The sequence below is a fragment of the Crocodylus porosus genome, unplaced genomic scaffold (assembly GCF_001723895.1).
Source record: "Crocodylus porosus isolate Cpor-Errol unplaced genomic scaffold, CroPor_comp1, whole genome shotgun sequence".
NCBI classification, from domain to species: domain Eukaryota; kingdom Metazoa; phylum Chordata; order Crocodylia; family Crocodylidae; genus Crocodylus; species Crocodylus porosus.
Genome location: NW_017728949.1, coordinates 2503203 through 2524768, shown reverse-complemented (window position 1 = coordinate 2524768; position 21566 = coordinate 2503203). Strand labels below are relative to the sequence as shown.

Genomic DNA, 21566 nt, shown 5'->3' with positions numbered 1-21566 from the left:
TGACTGTGCAGAAACATTTTTTAAGACTTAGGTCAGCCTCGTGCTGGGTGAGGAAAAATTAGTCCTTTTTGTGAAACAACAAGCTTTACCTTAGCAACAAACAGGAACTAGCTGACCTCTGGAAGCTGAAGCCTCCTGTGCAGTTGTTGAGTTTTGTTTCATGGATGTGACTAGCTTAACAACATTGTGAGAGCCTTGTAGCTAAGAGAGACTCTGTCTGGGGTTACACAGGAATTCCATGTGTATTTCTGAACCATGGAGGGGAGATGAGACAGTGAAGGTGACTTGCCCAAGGCCATAGCTGAACTTCTTGTCCCCACACTGTTCCCTCCAAGTGACACTGTCATCTCCATTCTCTAGCACTACAGAGCACTGACATCTCAAGTTTTCTAGGGAGCAAGAGAGCCAGTAGTCTTGCCCTTGGATGTCATCATCACACAGCAGTAGCAAGACAACCCCTCTGCCCCTCCTCACTGATCTCACTTGGCTTGATTCAGATTCAGAGATGTCTCATTAGCATTTCACCACAGGTATTCAGCAGTTTAAACATCATTGCACTAGGTTTAGTTTGTTCTCTGGCTTTTGCATAAACCTTTTGCATTCCCTTAGTATCTGGAAGCATTCATGGAAGCAAAGCAGTGGGAGTTTTACCTTAAAGCCTTTGCAGAGCCCAGAAGATTGCTTCTCCTTGGCCTTCTACCTAGAACATGCACTTTCTCCAAGTACCTACTTGTATTCTGTTTCAGGGAAGATATTTTCCCATCAGCTCCTTTACTTCAGGATCCCACTTTATCAATGAGATGTCCAAGACTTAAATATGAAAGACCACTTCTTAAAACAAACCAAGTGCCCATGAGCCCAACAACTCTCCATTTGAGCCTCCAATGTAACACAGAATCTTAGCGTTTGGACTGTGATGCTGGGTTTATATAATTTCTGGATGAAATCCAGTCTTTCTGCAAGGCATCTAGGCTTGATTTAAAGACTCTGAAGGACAGAGAATTCCTAAGTCACATGTTTTCTAATGATCAACAGCCATTATTGCTAAAAATGTGGGGCTGATTCCTAGTCTGGTTTTGCTTAGACTTTGGTTTCAGATGTTAGATTTTGTTCTGCCTCCATCTGAGGGATTAAAGAGCCCCTGTTGTCAGAAATCAGTTCCCTGTCTAGGACCCTACAAACTCTGATCAAGTCACCGCTTAAATGGATCCAAGAGAAGCTGAACAGACTGAGCTCTTTTCTTTTTCCCGTGGACAGCGGATTTCTGGATCACAATTGTTCTTGTGACTTTCTTCTGAACTTTTCAAATATGTGAACTTCAACTGGGAAGTGTGAACTCCAGACCTGGAGTCTTCGTGGGGTTGTCTCACCCACTGATATTTCCCTCTGCATATATCCAAAGCACCAGTCTGTTCCCTAGCACCAAGCCATGCTAATCTGGGGGGAAGTAGGGGAGTGGGAACAGGATTTAATTTTCCATTACAGGTGAAAAACACAACCCCCTTTCTAACAGGATCCACAGGCTTTGGGATTGGGTCTGGGGCAGGGAAATGGCTGTATATTGTCCTACCAGATAATCCTGTGGGCTCTTTCCTGTTCCCAGCCACACGAGAATCTGCCTTTGTCCATGCCATTGCTTCAGCTGGTGTGGCTTTTGCTGTCACCCGCTCCTGTGCTGAGGGCACCTCCACCATCTGCGGGTGTGACTCGCACCACAAGGGACCTCCGGGTGAGGGCTGGAAATGGGGTGGTTGCAGTGAAGATGCTGACTTCGGCGTGCTGGTCTCCCGGGAGTTTGCAGATGCCCGAGAGAACCGTCCAGATGCCCGATCTGCCATGAACAGACACAACAATGAAGCGGGCAGAACGGTGAGTGCCTTTCCCCCAGCTCCCATGTGACAAACCAGAGCAGACTGTAGTTCTTTGTACACCTGATGGCCTGATCCAGCTGCTACAACATTTCAGAGAATGGGAACACTGCCTTCCTGGGGGTTGGATCAGGGCCTGGCTCATTAATGGGCACTGGAGAGCTCTGCATGCAGCCCCGGATTAGCAATAAGCATCCCTGAACATGGACCCACTGCTGCTCTCTATTCAGGCACATCCAGATTGAGACAAAGAAGCAGAGTAATATGTTTGGCACAACTGGCTATGCTAACCCTATTCTCTTCCGTCAGTTAAGAGAGACTGGGTGACTCTCCTTGCAAGACAGTGTCAGCCATATCCCCATGTAATGACCAAGGGATTATTAACTCCTGAGTCAGCAAGGGAAAAATAACTTGAAGAGCACAATGATTTGCATCCCCAGCATTTCCCAGTTGGGAATGACCAGCCAGCAGGCCAGGCTTGTAGCGCTGCAGGTGGCAAGGCTGGAAGTGGTAGAGAGAAGTCTGCATGACTCCTCTCTGTGCTAGCTGGAGCACACAACTCCTTGCTTGCAAGAGATTTCACAAACTCAGTTTCAACCCATCCTCAAGCTGTAGTCACCAGAGCCCTCCCTCATTTCAAATCATCAGACTTAGACTCAAGGACACAGAACTTGTTGAAACTGAGTTTGTGAAATCTCTTGCAAGCAAGGAGTCGCGTCCAAAAAGGTAGTGCAGTGGTTCTTAACTTTTTTGGACCTGAGGCACCTCCATAATGTTTGTGACTTGAGTGGCACCTCATTTCAAAAACAAATATTATATGTTACAGTACTGGCTGGGCAACAGCAGGTGGGGGATCATTCAGGTAGGGACAAGCATGAGCCTGGCTTATCTCCTCACACCTTGTGCACCCTTCAAAGGATCTGGCCACACCCTGGGCTCCTGGTTGAGAACCACTGCATTAGTGAATACAGAAATCCACTATTGGTTATGCTTTGTTCCCAAATGTTTTCAAAATTGTTTACTACACAATGCAGGATGTTGCTCCAGTGCAGGTTTTAATGATCCAGCCACAGAAGACAGAAATGCCTGCAAGGAGAGGCACTTGAATTAATTTAATTCATGCTTTCACTTGTCATCTTCTCCTTTACAAGAAACTGGCAGAACCTTCCTAAACCAAAGGCCTCACAACTTTAACAGAAACCAGTGATTTTCTGATCCACACTGAGGTGACTGTTTTGGAGCCAATCTTGAAAATGTATTGCAGAGTCTCATAACTAGAAACAGAAGTCCATAACCCTTTTTGATCCAACAGCAGATCCAGGAAGCAAAGCAGGCTCTGTGTGTAGGAAGGCTGGGAACTGCAGGAGCCTCATCATGTAATCTTAAACTGCTTTGTGACTTAGTTTTCCCATCTGTGCAAGGGGGATAAAATTGACAAACTCACTGGAGTTACAGACCTTTAGTGCATATTAAGCACTTGTGTTTCCAAAATGGGAAAATGTTTTTGCCTTTCACCCTTCACTTATCAAAATTAAGAGTTAGCTCATGTGGGTTATTTCTGCCAAATCTAAAATAGGTTTTTAGTACTAAAAATGTTAATAGTATGAGTCAAAGATGGAGTTCCTCCTGTCTTCCCACACAGGGATCAATTTGAAAGTTTCAACCCAAAATGATTTGCACAAGGACACACAGTAAGCTTGCTGCAGAGCTGGGACTCAGACTCCTACCTCCTTGTCTGCCCCTTATTAGCAAGGCCAAGATCCAGCTTGGTGCAGCTAAATTCTATGATGGGCTAAGTGTACAGGGGTGGGGTGAGATGGCACGGGGTGGGGAGGGGAGGAAAGGGGGAGGAGGGGAGGTTAGAAATCTGTCTGCAGTTCTCAAACCTTACTCATATTATAGGATCATAGGAAAGTAGGACTGGAAGGGGCATCACAAGATCATCTAGTCCAGCCCCTGCTCAAGGCAGGATCATCCTTGACTAGACCAGCCCAGTCAAATGTCTGCTCAACCTGTTCTTGAAAACTTCCAAGAATGGAGATTCCACAGTTTCTCTAGGTAGCCTGTCTCAATGCTCAACCACCCTCACAGTAAAAAGGTCCCTCCTAATTGGCAACCTAAGTTTTCTCTGCAGCAGTTTGAGGCCACTGCTTTTTGTCTTGTCCCCTATCACCACAGAGCAAAGCTCATATCCATCCTCAGGTCTAAATGCATGCAGTCACAAAAGGGAGAACACAAAACCAGGTCAGTGAGGGTTAGTTTGTGTGATTGTCTGCTTTTTCTGGACAGACTATCCTGGATCACATGCACCTAAAGTGCAAGTGTCATGGCCTCTCAGGAAGCTGTGAGGTTAAGACCTGCTGGTGGGCACAGCCAGATTTTCGGGCTATTGGTGACTACCTGAAGGATAAGTACGACAGTGCCTCAGAGATGGTGGTGGAGAAACACCGGGAGTCCCGGGGCTGGGTGGAAACGCTGCGTGCCAAGTATGCCCTTTTCAAGCCTCCAACAGAGCGGGACCTGGTTTACTATGAGAACTCTCCCAACTTTTGTGAGCCCAACCCAGAGACTGGCTCATTTGGGACACGGGACAGAACATGCAATGTCACTTCTCATGGGATCGATGGCTGTGACTTGCTGTGCTGTGGACGTGGTCACAACACCAGGACTGAGAAGCGGAAAGAGAAGTGCCACTGCATCTTCCACTGGTGCTGCTATGTGAGCTGCCAGGAATGCATCCGGGTCTATGATGTTCATACCTGCAAGTAAACACCACAGGTAGGTGGCCAGCTGAAAGGAGCTTGTGCCAGAGCAATGGGGCACTGGGGTCTTTCTCCATATAGCACCCTCACGCTTCAAAGGATGTCATAGAAAAACATAAAGCACCTGGCTAGTTATAGCAGAAAGAAACATTCCCTTCAAAACTGACACTAACCACAAATCTAGTTCTGCAGAGGAAAGATCAGTATGCCTTCCAGGCTAGTACCAGACAAGTTAGCGTTGAGACCAGTCACATCCACCTAGATCTACTGCCTAGATCTATGGACTTTTACTAGTTCTGCTCTGTCTGTCATGACAGACAGCATACTCTAGAGATGGGAAGGGGGCTGGTCTGAATCAACAGGAAATGTATTTGCAGAGAAGTGTAAAGATGGTGCTGTACACTGAACACCCACTCAGTGCAGTTAAAACACAAGCAGATGCACATGCAAGCAGTTTAACACATGCTAAGTGCCCCATGGCATGACAGAGTTGTTCCCTTTCAGGTGAGGGTTATCTCCTAACATGCACAAACTTTAATAAGCCACTACATTTCAATGACGTGTAACTTTTGCAAGTGAACATGTAACACCACCATAGCAGGTGCCCACTTGAATATAATCATAATATTCCAACGATTTCCAATGGTTGAAAGTGAACGTGTGAGAAGGGCCCAAGTCTAGGGTGTTTGGAGTCGAGACAGCAATGCATTGGGACAATAGCACAGTCTTCCAGGTATAAGTGCCTGATGATCTTATCACACAGCTATGGGGTCTGGATTTGCCTTTTATTACTGCCTAGTATTAAAGCAGGAATGGATTTAACTAAATACAAGGGGAAAAAATGTAGGCTTCTGCTTTATGGATCCGTAACTCCTCTGCTGCTCTCAGGTCAGGGTATTCCTGGCAAAGGAATTTGATTGAACTAGCTCCTCCTTTCTCCGGCTTCTGCACATTCAAATCGGTATAGATGCTTAGGCTGTGCTAAGAGGCCCAAGGAGATGGGTCAGCACCATTTGCCTTGCCTGGATATTCCATATGGCAGGAGCAAATGATCTAAAAACATACAGATTCTGTAAAGCAGCAAATAGCCGGCTCAGGGTTCTCTTCAGCTGGTATCCTTTGAATCCCACGCAGTCACTATAGAAAAACAGCTTCTGTTTGAAGTGAGCATGTGAACAACAACTGTTGGCTTATTAATTTTTTTCCCCTTCACCTTAAAGGTTCCTAGAAGCAGGTGAAGCAAATGACTAAGATTCACCTTAATTCCATTGGGAAGAACAGACTCCAGAGCCAAGGCTTGTGCTCATGGTACCAGACAGAGGACAAATGGACTAAAAACCAGAGCATATGTGGTAAAACCGTGACCCACTAAATGGGAACTTTTCCCTTAACCGCTTTGGGATTCTTTCCATGCTATAGCTGATATATGTTATTCTTAAGAAGGGGTTACTCTATTTCCAGGTTGTCCAAGGTCTGATCTGTATAAATTCATCCCTTTTCTTTGCACATATTTAAAAACAAACAAACAAAAAACAAAAGTTCTTAAAATAACAGTACTACTACCCATTCTACCTGGGCTCCTGCCAGCCATCTTCTACTAACAGAGCAATGGGTAATGGTTATCCTACCCCAGTCTGTTATTCAACATACCACATGTTCTCTAATGCTGGGATCTAAAAGACTGGGTAGCAGTAACTATGGAATGGGGGCTCCCTTTGGCCTAAAATTCCTCTTTGGTACTCATCTCACATCAAACTATCATAACCAATCCACAACTTTATCCAGCAAAAGGAAAGAATTATAAACACTTAATGTTGATTTAGGGCAGCTGATGCACAATTGATTGCTAGGACCAGAGGTGCAGTGATAGACCTGTCGTCTTCTTTCTATTAGACTAGCGTAGAGCATGGAAACATTAGTAATTCATTCACATGAGGGCTTCAGCCCAGATGCTAGCACATCTATAACCTTATAGATAGCTTTGAGATGCATGCGTGACTACATGCATGTTCCATGACATATTACTGCTGGAGACTATTTCAACAACTTTGCAGAAGCCAAGGCATGCAGATAAGATGTTACCGGCACATGGAGTAGCTAGATAGAATGGATCAGAGAATTCCTCTGACCTTCCCTTGGACCATATTGCCATGAATCTGAACTAAAACCCTAGGTATCCACAGTACATTAAACCTTGACATTAGAAAGCTTATCTCCTGTTACAGCTATAGGAGCCTGGTAGATTGATTACTCCTGTAATCAAGAAATGGATGATGAGGCACTAAGATTTAGCCAGGTTGTACCTCCCTGGTAGAACTGCTTTTGCTCCACCTTCCGTTTTTCAATCTGATGCTTGGCAAATTGACGAACTTCAACCTTGACAAATTGTCCCAGAAACTATTTTTAAAAAAATCTCATTTTAATGCTGAAATGTCCCCTTCTCCACCAATTTCTTTCCCTTGTGTGAAAAAAGTAGTACATTATCTGATTCAGGGCAGCGCAGAAGGGAAGAAATCCAGTTCTCACAGAACATAGTAGATGGACACAGTAGATGGCCCACTCATTTCAATTTTGTGACTGGCCAGAAAATCAGACCAAAATCTTTTCTGCTCCTCCTTTAAAAAATCTGCTGCTGACAAAAAACTAGTGGGGCTCCTGCAGATGTCCTCAAAAGTGACGGTAAGGAGGTGCTTCCCAGTGAAGAGCTCACTGATCCCTCTGATAAGTTATATAATTAGCCTTTAACAGCCTGATGCTTTTCAAGGACTTGTCTGCTCAGGGACATTTTCTGACACAGAAGAGGATTTAGAGCAGGCTGTATATTCCACTACAGCTAAGCTATCTATCTATCTAAAATAAACATCATTTTATTTCAGAAGAGTGTTCCAAATGGGAATATATACTGGAATAGCTATAGTGCAACAGATATAGCTATGCTGGAAAATTCCCTTGTAGATGAGAACAAAGCCACAGGAGTCCAACAACAGTACTTTCTACCTTAAAAGAAAGAAAAAAATTACAGGAGTGTTATAAAAATAATCCTCCATATTTTGGAAATAAACAGCCTTATAATGTGCATTCTATTTAAAAGTTATACGTTAAAATCTTGTGTCTGGGGAGACTTCAAGTACCCAACTTTAAGGAAAAGTCTTTTCTTTTTGTTTTAATCAAGAAAAAGGTATTTAATAACACATTTATTACCTTGTAATCATTTTCACTGTAGCCAGATATTCTAGCACTGAATGAAAAATCCTTCCCATCAACCTGCTGTATCCAAAGTTTTGTACAAAATTGTAGAAGTTGTTGATTTTTTTTATTTTATATTCAGAAAATTTCTCTTTTTATAAGCCTTATTTATTACACAATGTATATACCTTGGAGTTAACTAAGAGTATATATTATATAAATATATATATTTGGAGAAAAATATATTTCAACTTGCAGTTTTTTTCTGTGTAAGACATTAAAGAGAAGGTAAATGATCTTAAACTGATTGACTTTGAGAGCCTGTGTGATTTACTGGTTATGGAGCCTTTGTGTTCTTTAAGGCCAGTGCTAAATTGTATCTGCAGGAGAAGCCAACTCTTTAGATAGGCAGCTGCATGAAAACATCACCCCATCAATTAAGACCTATAAAGTGATGCTAAAGAGAACAATCTACCATGGTGGTAGAACTTACTGAGATCCCCTCAACTCTGTCTCTATGGTGAAATTTCACAGATAAAGACCTGTAAGTAAGATAAATTGATCTTATTTAGTAACTTCAAGTGTCAAACAGATTAAACCTGTGCAGCAATTAAGTGTATAGACTGCTCAAATTCATAGGGCACCTATACACGTGATGAAGCTCTGTTCCAATGCATGCTAATTAATAGAGTCTGCTGGAGTGTGCTAATTAGTGTGCCAGCAGCCTCTGCATAACATTTATTCAGCACCCCTGCTTTTTAAAATGGTGGTGGGGGTACTGTAACTGAAGCTCGAACAAGCCGTTTTGAAGCGCGAGAAGCTGAATACGTGATACTGCAGACACTTTAATTACAGCAGCTCTCAGAGCCACTCTAATTAAAGCAAACCCCTTGCACCCCAGCTCACATGTATAGATGCCCATAGAGCTTAAGGTCAGCAGGACCCATTAAATCACTATTTTGAGCTCCTTTGTATCTGAAGCCAGAGAATTTTACTTGTTTACCCTTGTTGGTGAGCTCCTTACTTGTATTTGACTTAAAGCATATTTTCAGGGGAGAGGGGGGTGGGAAGGAGAGAGAATGCATGAGCGAGAGCCCACCTTTTGCCTTTGGTGGTTTGCTCCTGAGGTTCAGCAGCTTCAAAGTTAAACATTTTCCCTGATTTCTCATGTGACTTTCTCTGGTTTTTGACTTCCAGCCATTAGCCCCCGTTTTGCCTTTCTCTGCTTGACTAAAGAACCCTTGAATTCTAAAGAACCCGTTCATCTTTTCTCTGTAATGAAGCAGCCTATTGATCTTCTTTTGGATAAACTACAGACTGACATCTAAGGCCAGATACAGACACTACACTTTTACCAGTATAAGTGATTGGAAACCAGTTCATACCCTTAACAGAAGCTCAGCACACAAAACCAGTCTAAACTCATAACAGAAGATCACTGCACAGAAACTGGTTTAAAAATGGCAGAACCCAGTCTAAGATTTGCACCCCCAGCAAAAAGGTGAATGTGCATGCTGTTCGCTATCTAAACTCTGCCTAATTTTTGCAAGCCTTTCCTGCACCCCGTCCCATTTTTCAACATCTTTTTCCAATGATGACACTCAAAGTAGATATAGTATTCCAGTATCATTTTCACCATAGTCCTATGCAAAGGCAAAATCATCCCCTGCCCCCAACCCTGATTCACCCATTTGTACTTTCAACAACTGTGTGAGCCCTTTTTACCACAGAATTGTACTGGGAGCCTACATCAAGTTATTTGTCCACTTCAATCCCTTAAGCCTTTCAGTATCATGTTCTCTTGAGTACGTTCCTTCATTCTGTAAAGACAGCCTGCATCCATTTTTCCTAGCTGCATCTGTTGCTATATGACTGTATGGATTATTTACCATTTTGCAAATCTGGGCATCATCTGCAAGTTATCAGTAGCGATTATATATTTATATTCAGATCATGGGTGAAAACATTAAATAGCATCTGGCCTAGGACTGGTCCCTCTAGAACCACTGCACACTCTAACAGGCCATGATGATTCCTCATTTACAAGTACTCTTTGAGATCTGTCAGTTATCCAGTTCTTAATCCATTTAACATGTGCTTCAATGCTATTGTATAATGCTATTTTTCTAAAATCAGAATGTCATGCAGTATTAAGTCAAACACCTTACAAAATTCTAAGCCTATTATATCTATGCAGTTGCCTATATCAACCATACTTGTAATCTCAAAGAATGAAATCAGGTTTGTTTGACAAGACCTATTTTCCATGAAACCATGCTGACTGGCATTAATTATATTCCTGTCCTTTACTACTTTATCAACTGAATCCTCTATCAGCTTTTTTCTTAATTTGCATGAGATGTCAGGCTAACCAGCTTATATTAGGCAGGTCTTCCTGCTTCTGTCTTTTGAACACTGCTACAACTTTAGCACTTCTCCAGTCTTTTGGACTCCCCCCACCCCTATTCAAAGATTTACTAAATACTAAGTTTTGGGGGGGGGGGGAGACAGTGATTTTTCTCAGCCAACTCTTTTGGGACTCTTGTATGCAAGGAAGCAGGGCCTGCTGGAGTTAAAAATATTTACTGCTAGGACATATTGTTTGACATCCTTCTTAGTACTGGCAAGTACTTCTTCACCATTACATGTGTCCAGTTTTTGACACAGGCCCACTCCTCCACCAAAAGACAGTTCAATCTACCAAGTCTTTCCAGGTATTTGTGCCTTTTATTGCATCCATTAATTTGCATTTAAATCATATATTTACGCTTCTCAATACAGCTTTGGACAAAAGAAACACAATAAAAATGTTTACATCATTTATTCTGAGACATAAGTTAATGTGTGCTGCTTTCACCAACGCTGGGGGAAGAAGGGAACAAATGAAAGTTGCAAGATCATACACAAGGGGTAGAGGGTATACTGGCCACTGGAACTCACAAGTCACCATAATACAACACGGCTGACTGAGGGAAAATAAATCAAGAACAGAGGCTAAAATACACAACCAGGTTCTCCGACTCTGCTCTAAATACACAGCAGGGTCTAGAGAATGGTTTGCCTTCAACCATGGGGTCAAAGGACATTCCCAGAGAAGGAGGGTGCTCTGAACCTCTTTGGGTGTTTGAGTTGCTGGCTCTTGGCAGCATGCCTAGGCAACTCAGGAAGCCACACTGGCTTTAAGTTCCTGAAAATGGCTTTGATTGCTTGCCTCACCCAGCTGAGGGTGAAGAAAATGCAGCAGCATGCTCCACATACCTCAGTACAAAATAAGCTGAGCTAAATTTAACAAGAGAAGAACATTCTCACTCAGTTCTCAGCAAAACGCATCTGGGGCTCATCTTGGCCAGGTGCTATATAGCCAAGGTTGGTACATTCCTTTATTTCAGTACAAGAATGGAAACTTGCGAATGCACTGGCAACACATTTCCTGCAGCATATACAAAGCTCAGTAAGGAGAGCCTGGAACCCTGCTTTGCAAGGGAAGAAAGACAGCATGACTGTTTTCAGCCCTAGCAGCTCACCAGGAAAGCAGAATTTGAATATACTAATTAATACCAGTGCTAGTCACAAATACTGCAATCAATTATTTTTAATAAAATTTTGAAACTCAATTGATGTTAAGATTCTAAAGATTTCTACACTGAAAAAAATTCTTTCAAGCTTTGTAAGTATTGGATATTTTTAAATTTGTGCATCTACTCACAGCAGGGCCCCTGCTTTGATCAATGTATATCACTGCCCCCTCCAGTCACTACTGGTGGCAGCAGGAGACTCTCCTACCGGGCCACAAAAGTACAATGTCAAGAGGAAAAGGGATGTAACCTCTAGGATATCACCGAGCCTTGCCTTGCACTTGGGAATTATCACAGAAAAGCCAATCCTAGTTCTTTGTTTGCCCAAAACAACTGTTTAATGTTATGGTATTGTCTATGTGGATTGATAGTCAATCTCATTAGAGCATACAAGACAACTATACAGAAAAGCATTTACTGTCAGAATGGGGATATCACAAAGTAGCATTTCAATACACCCACAGACTTTACCGAAGTAGGTCAAAAGTAGGTCTTATTTTCCTATAGGAACAGTATCAGATTATGATATTAACGTAATGCTGGACATAAATGAGTTTTAGTTCCAAGACTTAAAGGGCTGATAGGGCATTTCTCCCATGCTAAACCAGAGTGAGAATGCACCCTAGCCTGCACAGAAACAAAAGCACAGAATTCTAAAAAGAGACTGAACCTTCCACAAAACATCAAAATATTTAAGACACTGAGTAAAAGAGGACATTGTATTGCACTAAACATGCAAACTGCAAGTGGGTTTTTTGAAGGTGGGTGAGCGTTTTGCTTTATCCAGCATGTTGTACAAATGAACAAAGATCCCAGTGTGTATTCTCTTGCTTGGTCACTTCCACAGCCACTGATCTCTGCATATGGTCCATCTTCACTCAGCCAAGTAGATTACTATAAAACAGATCAAAACCATTTGAAAGAGATATCTGAAGCAGCTCAGGTGCACACTGAAACACCTAGAGTATACATGGCTGACAGTCCTGCAAGCTTCTACCCTTCAGCACAGAGACTGCATTGTGTGCATTTGAGTAGGCTTTTGAGAAGTCAGGGTGTCAACACTGGGCTTAGCCATATTTCCAGTTATTTCATGACAGGACACTTCCTCTTCATAAGGTGAGGAAAGGGAGACAATATTGTGGCCAACAGGTAGCAGCCCAACATTAGATGGACACATGGGGGTTACAGCTGATTTTCTATAATTTAAAAAACACAAACAAACAAACAAACAACCCAAGTCACAGTCCTAATCTCCAATCAACAAGCAAGCCAAGAAACCGAGGTAATAAAAAAAAAAAGATAGGATTAAAATGTATTTAGACGTCTTTACCAGCACTAGGAAATCACTTGTATTATAGAAGGTGGAGCAAGTTCTAAAAGGAAATTTCAGAAAACATCTCATTGATGTTCAAGAGCCCAACACTTGCCTCAGATGCATACAAATATCCATGCATCTGAGGATGGAATGGCATTTAAAATTCTCTTTTAAAATATGGCCACTACTTACGCCCCTTCTTCTCTCAGGAGTGCCAGAAATTTTCTCGCACGGTACTCTGGATCCATCTACACACAAAACAAAGGCAGCCTGCAATTAGTAGGGAGGCACTCTCTTATACAGTATACAGAGTCAAATACTATTCAGTGTCCTTATGTTTCATTCCAGATCTTTGACAGTAATTTCTAATAAAGTCTACAGATAAATCAGATTAGTGGAATGGTAAATAATTATAAGGCCAACTTATTTATATAGAGGAATTTGCATCATTTAGCAATTTAGACTCACTTGAGCACGCATTTCAATTCAACTATAGTCTAAGCTGCATATAATCAGGCTCATTTGGCAGCCATGAAATGCTCAACATGAGCACTGGGTACCATAAGGCTGAATGCTTTTTTCTCAGGTATATGTCTGCTCCTGCAGCCAACTTGCAGACTCTGGGGACAAATGTCTTGATTGTCTGCCAGTGGTCCGAAGAATAAAATAAACCTTAATGAGGTATAAACAGCTTGGCACAAGCTCAGTGCCCCCCTTTAAGTAACAAGGAAAGTAGCCGTAATAAGGTATGAACAACTGAGCCACACTGATCCAGTACAAATAACCTGGAACACTATGGATTGGATTAAGCTGGTGCCCTTTATATATAGAAATTGATGCGATTTTCCCAAATATCTTATTCCATTTGCATGATTTAAATAGTAGGCCATGTCACTCATGGGTCTTAAGGGGCCTAGATTTTAACTGCAAAGCTATAATCCAGGAACCAAGTATGTACGTCACAATTTTAGGACAAAGACGTATCTGGGAGAGTAGTGACTTGGAAAAGGCATTAAAGATCATTTTAGAAACCAAACAACTGCACAGTACAATTAAGGGGCTAAGGAGGCAAACATAACCTCTACCTCTAAAATGAGGTGGGGGTAAAAAGCTGGTATTGACACCATACATGGTACTAGCAAGAAAAAAAAACTATGGAGTTTCCTGTGTCCAAAAGCAAGTTGACAAGCTGAAAAAAAACAGGAAAGGAAGGAGCTACCAGAATGTTTCAAGCACTGGTAACCTCCTGGTTCAAGTTAACTCACAGTCCTCCAGCATCCCAGGATGCTTTGCATCCCTGGGCTATGCTGCCTGCTCCAGTGGAACAGGGACTGCCTTGCCTTGCTGCTCCTTAGCCTACTTCCTGCCTGTGTCCATCAGGGGACAGGGGAACAGACCCCCAGACCTCTGTAACTAGAATTTACACAGCACATGTGATGGGGAAGGAAGGCCCCTGTGGTGGGGCCTTTTCAGACCCTCAGCAGCCCTCCCCCTTCCCAGCAACTGATTGCTTTGACAGCTGCCACAGGAGGGAGGGAAAAGTCCTTTGGGCCTGGCGCCTACCCATGCAGCCCTGCATGGGGACACCAAGGTGCCCCTGTCTTGGGGGGCTTCCCCCCACCCCAGCCCAGGTTTTCCCCAGCCTGGGGCAGCCTACAGGAGTGGAGGGGAATTCTTCCCCTCCCAAACCCCAGAGTTGCTTACCTTGCAAGTCTCAGGCAGCCTCAGAGCAGAGGGAAATTCTTCTGCTCCTCCCGAGATGGTTTTGCCTGATCTGCTCTGAGTCTGAAGCAGAACTAATGCAGGGGAGCAGAGGAACTTCCCTCTGCTCCCTGGGCTATCCACAAGACTCACAGGAACTAAGGCAAGCAGCTCTGGGGTTTGGGAGGGGATGAACTCCCCTCAGCTGCCTGGGGCTGCCCCAGGCTCAGGGACCCTGGGGTGGGGTGGGGGGAAGCCCTCATGATGGGCTGTACAGGTAGGTACCCCGCTGGGAGGACTTCTCTCTCTCTCCTGGGGCAGTGGCTGGAGCAAATTAGCAGCTGGGAAGGTGGGGGGTGGAATTCCCTTCAGCTCCCCAGGGCTGCCTGGGGGCTGGGGACCCCAGGCTGGGGAAACCCCCTGACTGGTAAGGCTCTCTGAAGGTGGGCCAGCACCCAGGCAGGGGGCTACCTAACTTCCTGTGAGGGGACAACAGGGGGTCAGGGACACATGGCTGGGCTGGCAGTGGCCAGCAGCCTGGGAGATGTGCTCTAGCACCCCTGTTTATTGGCCTGGGTCAGTGCAGGCCTCCCTCCACCTTTCCCAATTGAAAACTGAATGTTAGTTCAGTTGATTAGCCGTTCAACCTACGCAGCTTCGAGGAAGCTGCCTAGATTGAATTGATTCAGCCTCAGGCTTTTTGACTGCCTGGACTTAGCCCTTGAGATGAAGAACTGCAATCTACTGAACATACTATATCGGGGTGGGCAATTATTTCAGGTGGAGGGCTGCTTACTGAGTTTTGGCAAGCCATCTAGGGCCGCATGACAGGCAGCCCAGAAATATTAACTTTCTAAATATTTTAGGGGCCCCATGAGCCAGATAGAATAGCCTGGTGGGCTGCATTTTGCCCACCCCTGTACTAGAGAGACTTATGAGGTGATTTGATCAGTCTATGAATACCTACAAAGGTAAATGACTTCCAATAGACCACACAAATCAAGCAGAAGAGCGGCATAACTAGAGCAAGTGACTGGAAAATGAAGCCAAACCATTTCAGACTATGGGGAAGGTGCACATTTTTTCAGCAGTGAGGTTAACCCACCAATGTAACCAATTATCAAGGAACATGAGAGATTCTCCAGCACTTAAGAGTTCCTAAACTGGGATTACATTCTTTGTAGAAGTGCTACACTCACACCAAGCTCAGAGGCTTCCCTTCACTTATAAGCAATGGAATGTCCATGGAGGAGACCAGATAAGATCATCATTATGGTGCTTAATATTTATGATCATGACCAATCTCTAATCTCTTGTGAACATATGAAAGATTTGCTGTATTTAGAACAACGAAGTGCATCAGAGGAGACGGAACAGCTCAGACTTGCAATGGAGTATATACAAGTAGTGATCAGAACCCAACATACAACACTTCTGACTTCCCTTACAGTTGGTCCATCAGGTTTTGGAATCATTATTAATGAATTGCTCATTCTGTAGATAACAAAAATAAGTTGAAATGCTTGAACATGTACTTGGATTGCGACAAACAAACCTGACTTTTGAAACATTCCAGGACAGCAGCCTGCTTACTAATGATAACCTGACCCTCCAGCAACACAGCTTACCATCTTGGCATGCAGCTGGCAGAAAAACTGGGTGCAATTTTATTTCCACCTTCACCTCAGTCTCAGAATGGCCCTTGAGCTGCACATCTTTCACCCTGGAGCATTAAGAGCACCAGTGTTCAGGGAAAAGTCTAATAAAAGAAATAAATAACTATTCTGAAAAGAGAAATAGGGAATTGTATTGCCAAGGGTATTTTGCAAAGTGAAACTGGCTGCAACTGAGCCAGTCAATCCCTGCAGGTCTGCACTCATTAAATACATTTAGTGTATGTGAGAAATGACTTACTGACTTGCCTGTAGGTATGGAATTAAGAGTCAAGGGAAAGAGAGGAAAAAGTAATCTAGATAAATGACTTTATTCCCTTAGGTGACATCCAGTCAGAGCAGATCCTTAGTGCTGTGCAAGTTTTAACAGACTTGAGAATAGTGAACAGAAAGGATACATGACTTATACGGTACTAAAAGTACATGCCTCTTTGCTTATGCTCAGCCTCTCTTAGGAATTGTTAAAAAATAGTTCACTCACCTGCACCAAATCCATCTGATGTGAAAGAAGAGAAGCTGGGGAAAGGGCTCACATGGAAAAAGGTGATGACACCTCAGCCACTGAGGATTAGACGCAAACGCTACACCCTCTCTCTTTTTTCTTTTGGTCTATTCTACACATACTATCGAACATGAGCTTGATGACTGGCTTGCAGGCACAGGAGATAAAGGGTGTGGGGGGGAGGGAGTGTTAAGCACCACATATTTGTACTCTATGCAATTATTTCCTTTTAAGTGCTGGAAGTGGAAAATAAAGAGAAGAGCAGCTGAACGGTCTGACAGATTTATTTTCTTTCAGGGAAAGAGCCTATACACCTGCATAAGCACCTTTTTCATGACCCCCACCCCAAATTATCATTATCTGCAATCTTAAATGCATTGCTCATGCAGTAGAGAAGGCAGTTCATGAAAGGCAAAGTTCCAGTTTCTCTAGTTGGCAGATGCTCCTCTTCTTTGAACTACAATTTTCCATAGCCTATGAGCCATTTTTTTGTTTTTTAAAGACCTCAAGTCAATTGAGTTCAGGTGATCTCTCTGTTGACTGGAGCTGAACACTGTTATAAGGGAATCTGAAATGTGACATTCAAAGCACAACTGACCCAGATACAGTAAAAGCCTGTAGAAACCCTTAAGAATGTTCTATTCATATCAGTATACCTTGCAAGCAAAAAATCTCTTACTTGTAGTGACATCTCAATCAACATTAGCAGCTTCTTGATGCCAATCCAGACTTTCTTCCCTTTGACCTGTTGTGCAATTGTGCTGCGTTCTTTCTCTTTGAAGCTCCCCAGAAGCTGAAAATAAAATCACAAGGCAGCTAGAAGCATTAGAAAGGCAGTGAAGAGGTAAAAAAAATATTCCTTAGCTTAGTCTTGAAAAGAGGTAAGGACTAATGCCTGGATGTGGGATATTAAATGGTACACTTCCCTGCACGCTTCCCTTTCACAGCATAACTGTTTGAACTAACAGGATAAACAGCTGATCTTTGACTGATTTGATTTCTGAATATTATTTACTATACTAGTTTTCCCTATGCAGTGTTATGTGCTTGAGCAAACTTGAAAAACTTGTATAGAACCAACCACACACACACTCGCCTACCTCTGTTCAATGAAAATAGAAGTGCTAATGATTTCACTTGCCTATGTGAAGTATAAATTTTGCAAGGCTGTGCTATAGCTCTGGACGCAAGGTTATTGGTAGCACCATCAATAACTACCACAAACTATGGTCCTATGCAGCATGGGTCCAGAACCCACCTTGGGCTCAAATCTGTGAGCAGCTCATTTGTAGAATGCTGCACACCCCTCATTTGCCATAATTCAAGTTAATGGAAGTTCAGTGCCTCACAAAATTTAATTCACTACATTTAACAAAACCTGGTATTGTGCCATTATATCAAAGTCAGCAAATGCAGATCTGCTGCACTGTCCCTTACAGGCAGCTTTTAGAGTTCATTAAGTCCTCTGCTGCATGGAGTTATTCACACCACCAGCTGGGAGGACTTTCAGGTAATCTCTTAGCTTGTCTGTCATTCATGAGCTTCTCCTCACCTCCAAGGCTTCCATCAGTTGTTCCCCTGTCTCGATGTTAGGTACATGGATGGTGGTGCTGAAAGCATCCAGCATCTCCATTTCCTGCAGGACATCTTTGCGGCTGGTGGTTCCAATGATTAGAAGTTTACGACCCTGTTCATAAAAACAGGAAGAAAATCTGAGAACAGGAAGAAGCACAGGAATCAGCGTTGGGATATTTAGGCACAATTCAAGGAAAACAAACTCCTTTTTAGGGCAAATGAAAAAATATTGTTTGAGATGAGGAGAAAAATCATATTTAGCACTTAAATTCCTCAGCATACCTTTTTACAAAACCAGGCACAAGGCCAGTGGAAATTAGTTAGGCTATGGAAAGTATACTGTTTCATGACCGTCACTTCAGGGGCCTTCTGACAAGTGGAGCCCCATCTATGATCCATTGTATCTCAGTTTTTTTCTGCTATAATGGCCTTCAGTGACAGAGGGGCTGGACACAATACACATTTATACCGGTGTAACCAGAAAACCAACATGACAGGCAGTCCTACCCATGTAGTCAACTAGAATCCTATGAAGTTGTTCCAGGAAAAAAAAAAAAAAAAAAATCAAGGGTAAAACTACACCAGTGTAAGTCGCTTTAGTGCACTTGTAGAGCATTTGCTCCTATTATGGGTTTACTTAATACAAACAGGTTCCCCCCACCACCCACGCTCTGTAACAGGGCCCAAGGCAAAAGCTACCCTGGGTGAGTTGGTCACATGTCCACTCTGAACAGTGGCAGAGTTTATACAAAAGCAATGTAAAATGACAAGTCTGCAATGTATTCAGGCTCTGGTTGCTATTTAAAGTTCAGAATTAACTCCCACTGAGCAGAGCTGGGAGATGCATGTTTTTCAGAGCAACAGCTTCTACCTCCAGATCACAGGGCTTTTATTTGCTATCCAGAGAATACTTCTAATGGTCACTCTGTGATCAGGGTAGGACAGTGATGGAGACCACAAGTGCCATATCTATATGGTAGAAGCACATCTCAAACCTAGGCAGGGCAAGACTATATTTTAATATCCATTAAATGATCAGCCCTAGGGCTTGCCTCAACCAGCTAACATATCAGAATTACAACTTTTCCATTCCATGTCAGATTAGCTTGTTAACTAAAAAAATCTTAAACATTTTATTCTTAAAAATATACCCTACAAAGTAAGTTGAGAGACATGCACATTCCACAGACTTTTTATTAACAAGAGAAGTCACGCATATGAATGTTCCCAGAGAACTATAAGGTTTATAAACAGTGTCAGCACACCAGGCTATCCAAATAAGTTTGGTTAATTGGGGACTTGGTTTTAAGTATTTAGCCTGTTCCACTCATCAACTAACTAAAGAGCCATACCTAGAATTAAGGGACATATTCATCTGTGAGCATCTCAGGACTGAAGCAAGAATCCTTCTCCCCACAGCTTGGTGTTACATTGCTATGTACCTGCAGACTCAAGGATCGTTTCAGAGCAAAATTCAAACACTTATAGACTGTGAACAACTCTTAAAACCATTCATTTTAATAATATTTCTAGTTACCAACAGAATTACTTAAGGTAGAATTTGGTTGGCAGGCAAGAGAGAGTATGTACTTAGTGGACAAGCAATCTTGAGAACCATAGGGCTGAATTTCAGATACCAAGCAACTGCAACCTGCCATTAGCAAGTTGGTTATATCCCTGAATTCCAGTGGTAGCTAACACACACACACACACACACACACACACACACACACACACACACACACACGGAGAGCTTATAATGTATACATATATACCCGCACACCTATATATCATATATACCCGCACACCTATATATATAAAAAACAGCTTATACAGAACATGGAGGAAAACTGGTCATAAAGGTGTAACCACTAAGAATGGTCATTCCAGCTAGTCAAAAGTTTAATCAATCTCAGGATGTATTATAATTCATATTATTTTGGACATGGCTGTTAGATACACCCCCTTCAACTTTCCTGCCTCCTCCATACTTTTCCTTTAATATTTAAAAAACTCGGAAAACATGAAACATAGCAAAGTGTCATATTCAGCTATCACTAGTTCTAGCCCAAAACAAACAAGGACCTTGAACCCTGAAGAAGGTTAAAGAGGTACTAATTACTGCCATAGACTTGTCAATAATATACCTGTTGGTACAGTCATATTTTGAGGCCCAGGCTTTCTTTCAATGCCTCTTGCAAGCATATGGATAAATCTACTATGAGATGGCGATATGACAACGCATAATTTCAATAACCATCTCATGAATGCCAGTATGAACACACTGCTGGGACATACATACATACATCTCTTAACCAGTTCCTCCCCTTTTCATCACTTCTGCTTCAGTTAAATTCAGAGATTACAAGCTCTTTGCAGAAGCATCTGTGTTCTCCAAAATACCCAGTACACAATTAGGCAATGTCCTTCAGCAGCTTTTGTGAACTGCTTGTTTTCAAATGGTTCACACAAAGTGTTCATTATTATACATGTCTCTGTTGTAGCACAGCCTAGCTGTGACAAGCAGCAACAGCAAGGTGCACCCAGGCTCTCTTTTAGGCTCTGCTTTCAATTTCCTGTACATCCCTGGACAAGCTTCTCTTGGAGTCTTAGTCTAGCTCCAAAAGGTGAGTTCATTTTATGAAGGTTTTTTCAGAACCTCCGAGGAAAGGATGAAAACCATTATAATCTGAACACATCTCCACTGAAGAGAGAGGTCTTTTCACACCAAACAGACTTATTTTTCTACCAACTACTATTTTACTTAATTCATTTTCATATTTTAACAGATTAGATTCCTCCCCTGGCTGATGAAAGATTGGGAAATATAGAGACTTGTAACTAACTGAGGAGCTAATTTCAGCTTTGCTTTTAGTGTTGTTAAACAAGAGTAAAACAGTACAAGGAAGGTCATGACCCAGGGCAAACACGTCTCGACTTGTAAGATATGATCTTCAGAAGTGCACAAAGGCATTACCATACGGTTATTCATATTCATTTTTTTTTTTTAAAGATTACTTATCTAGAGCTTTCAGTAAGAAAATGTATTTCATTTACATCTGTAAAACAAGTTTAATCCCCAGCTAAAATAGGTCCTACATGTGCAGACTAAAAACATAAGGAATGTCCAACAGCATTTAAGTGGGACTGAATCTACAAGAGGCAGCACAGGTAAAAAAAAATTAAAGTGAGAAAGACCGGCCAGCAAATCAGTCAGGTGTTTATCCTTCAGCTAAAGCACTTAGAGAGAGACTGAAAAGAATAAAAGAAACTAAGAGACATCTAAGCCCTTTGCTACACAAAGACAAGACTAATCCTTGCCCCTTTTGTGGGTCTCAGTTCTAATAAAACAGATTTTAAACAAAGGCCTGGAAGCTGTATGATGCATTCAGTCTTAAAAAGGAAACTT

At 42.5% G+C, this 21566-nt stretch overlaps 2 protein-coding genes across 3 annotated transcripts in view; one reads left to right on the top strand and one right to left on the bottom strand.

Annotated features, from left to right (window-relative positions):
* The window catches only part of WNT3 (Wnt family member 3), a 65457-nt gene extending 60820 nt beyond the window's left edge, over positions 1 to 4637 (top strand). Inside the window, exons 3-4 of the mRNA XM_019553619.1 lie at positions 1604 to 1869; positions 4158 to 4637. Of these exons, the coding sequence (XP_019409164.1) occupies positions 1604 to 1869; positions 4158 to 4637 (746 nt within the window). The remainder of the gene's footprint in view (positions 1 to 1603; positions 1870 to 4157) is intronic.
* A 5883-nt stretch (positions 4638 to 10520) lies between these two features.
* Positions 10521 to 21566, bottom strand: part of NSF (N-ethylmaleimide sensitive factor, vesicle fusing ATPase) — a 116142-nt gene continuing 105096 nt past the window's right edge. For both annotated transcript variants that reach the window (XM_019554256.1, XM_019554254.1), the window contains exons 18-21: positions 18135 to 18269; positions 17262 to 17375; positions 12899 to 12954; positions 10521 to 12285 (exon numbers count right to left, since the gene is read on the bottom strand). In XM_019554256.1, the coding sequence (XP_019409801.1) occupies positions 12270 to 12285; positions 12899 to 12954; positions 17262 to 17375; positions 18135 to 18269 (321 nt within the window). In that variant the 3' untranslated portion in view covers positions 10521 to 12269. The remainder of the gene's footprint in view (positions 12286 to 12898; positions 12955 to 17261; positions 17376 to 18134; positions 18270 to 21566) is intronic.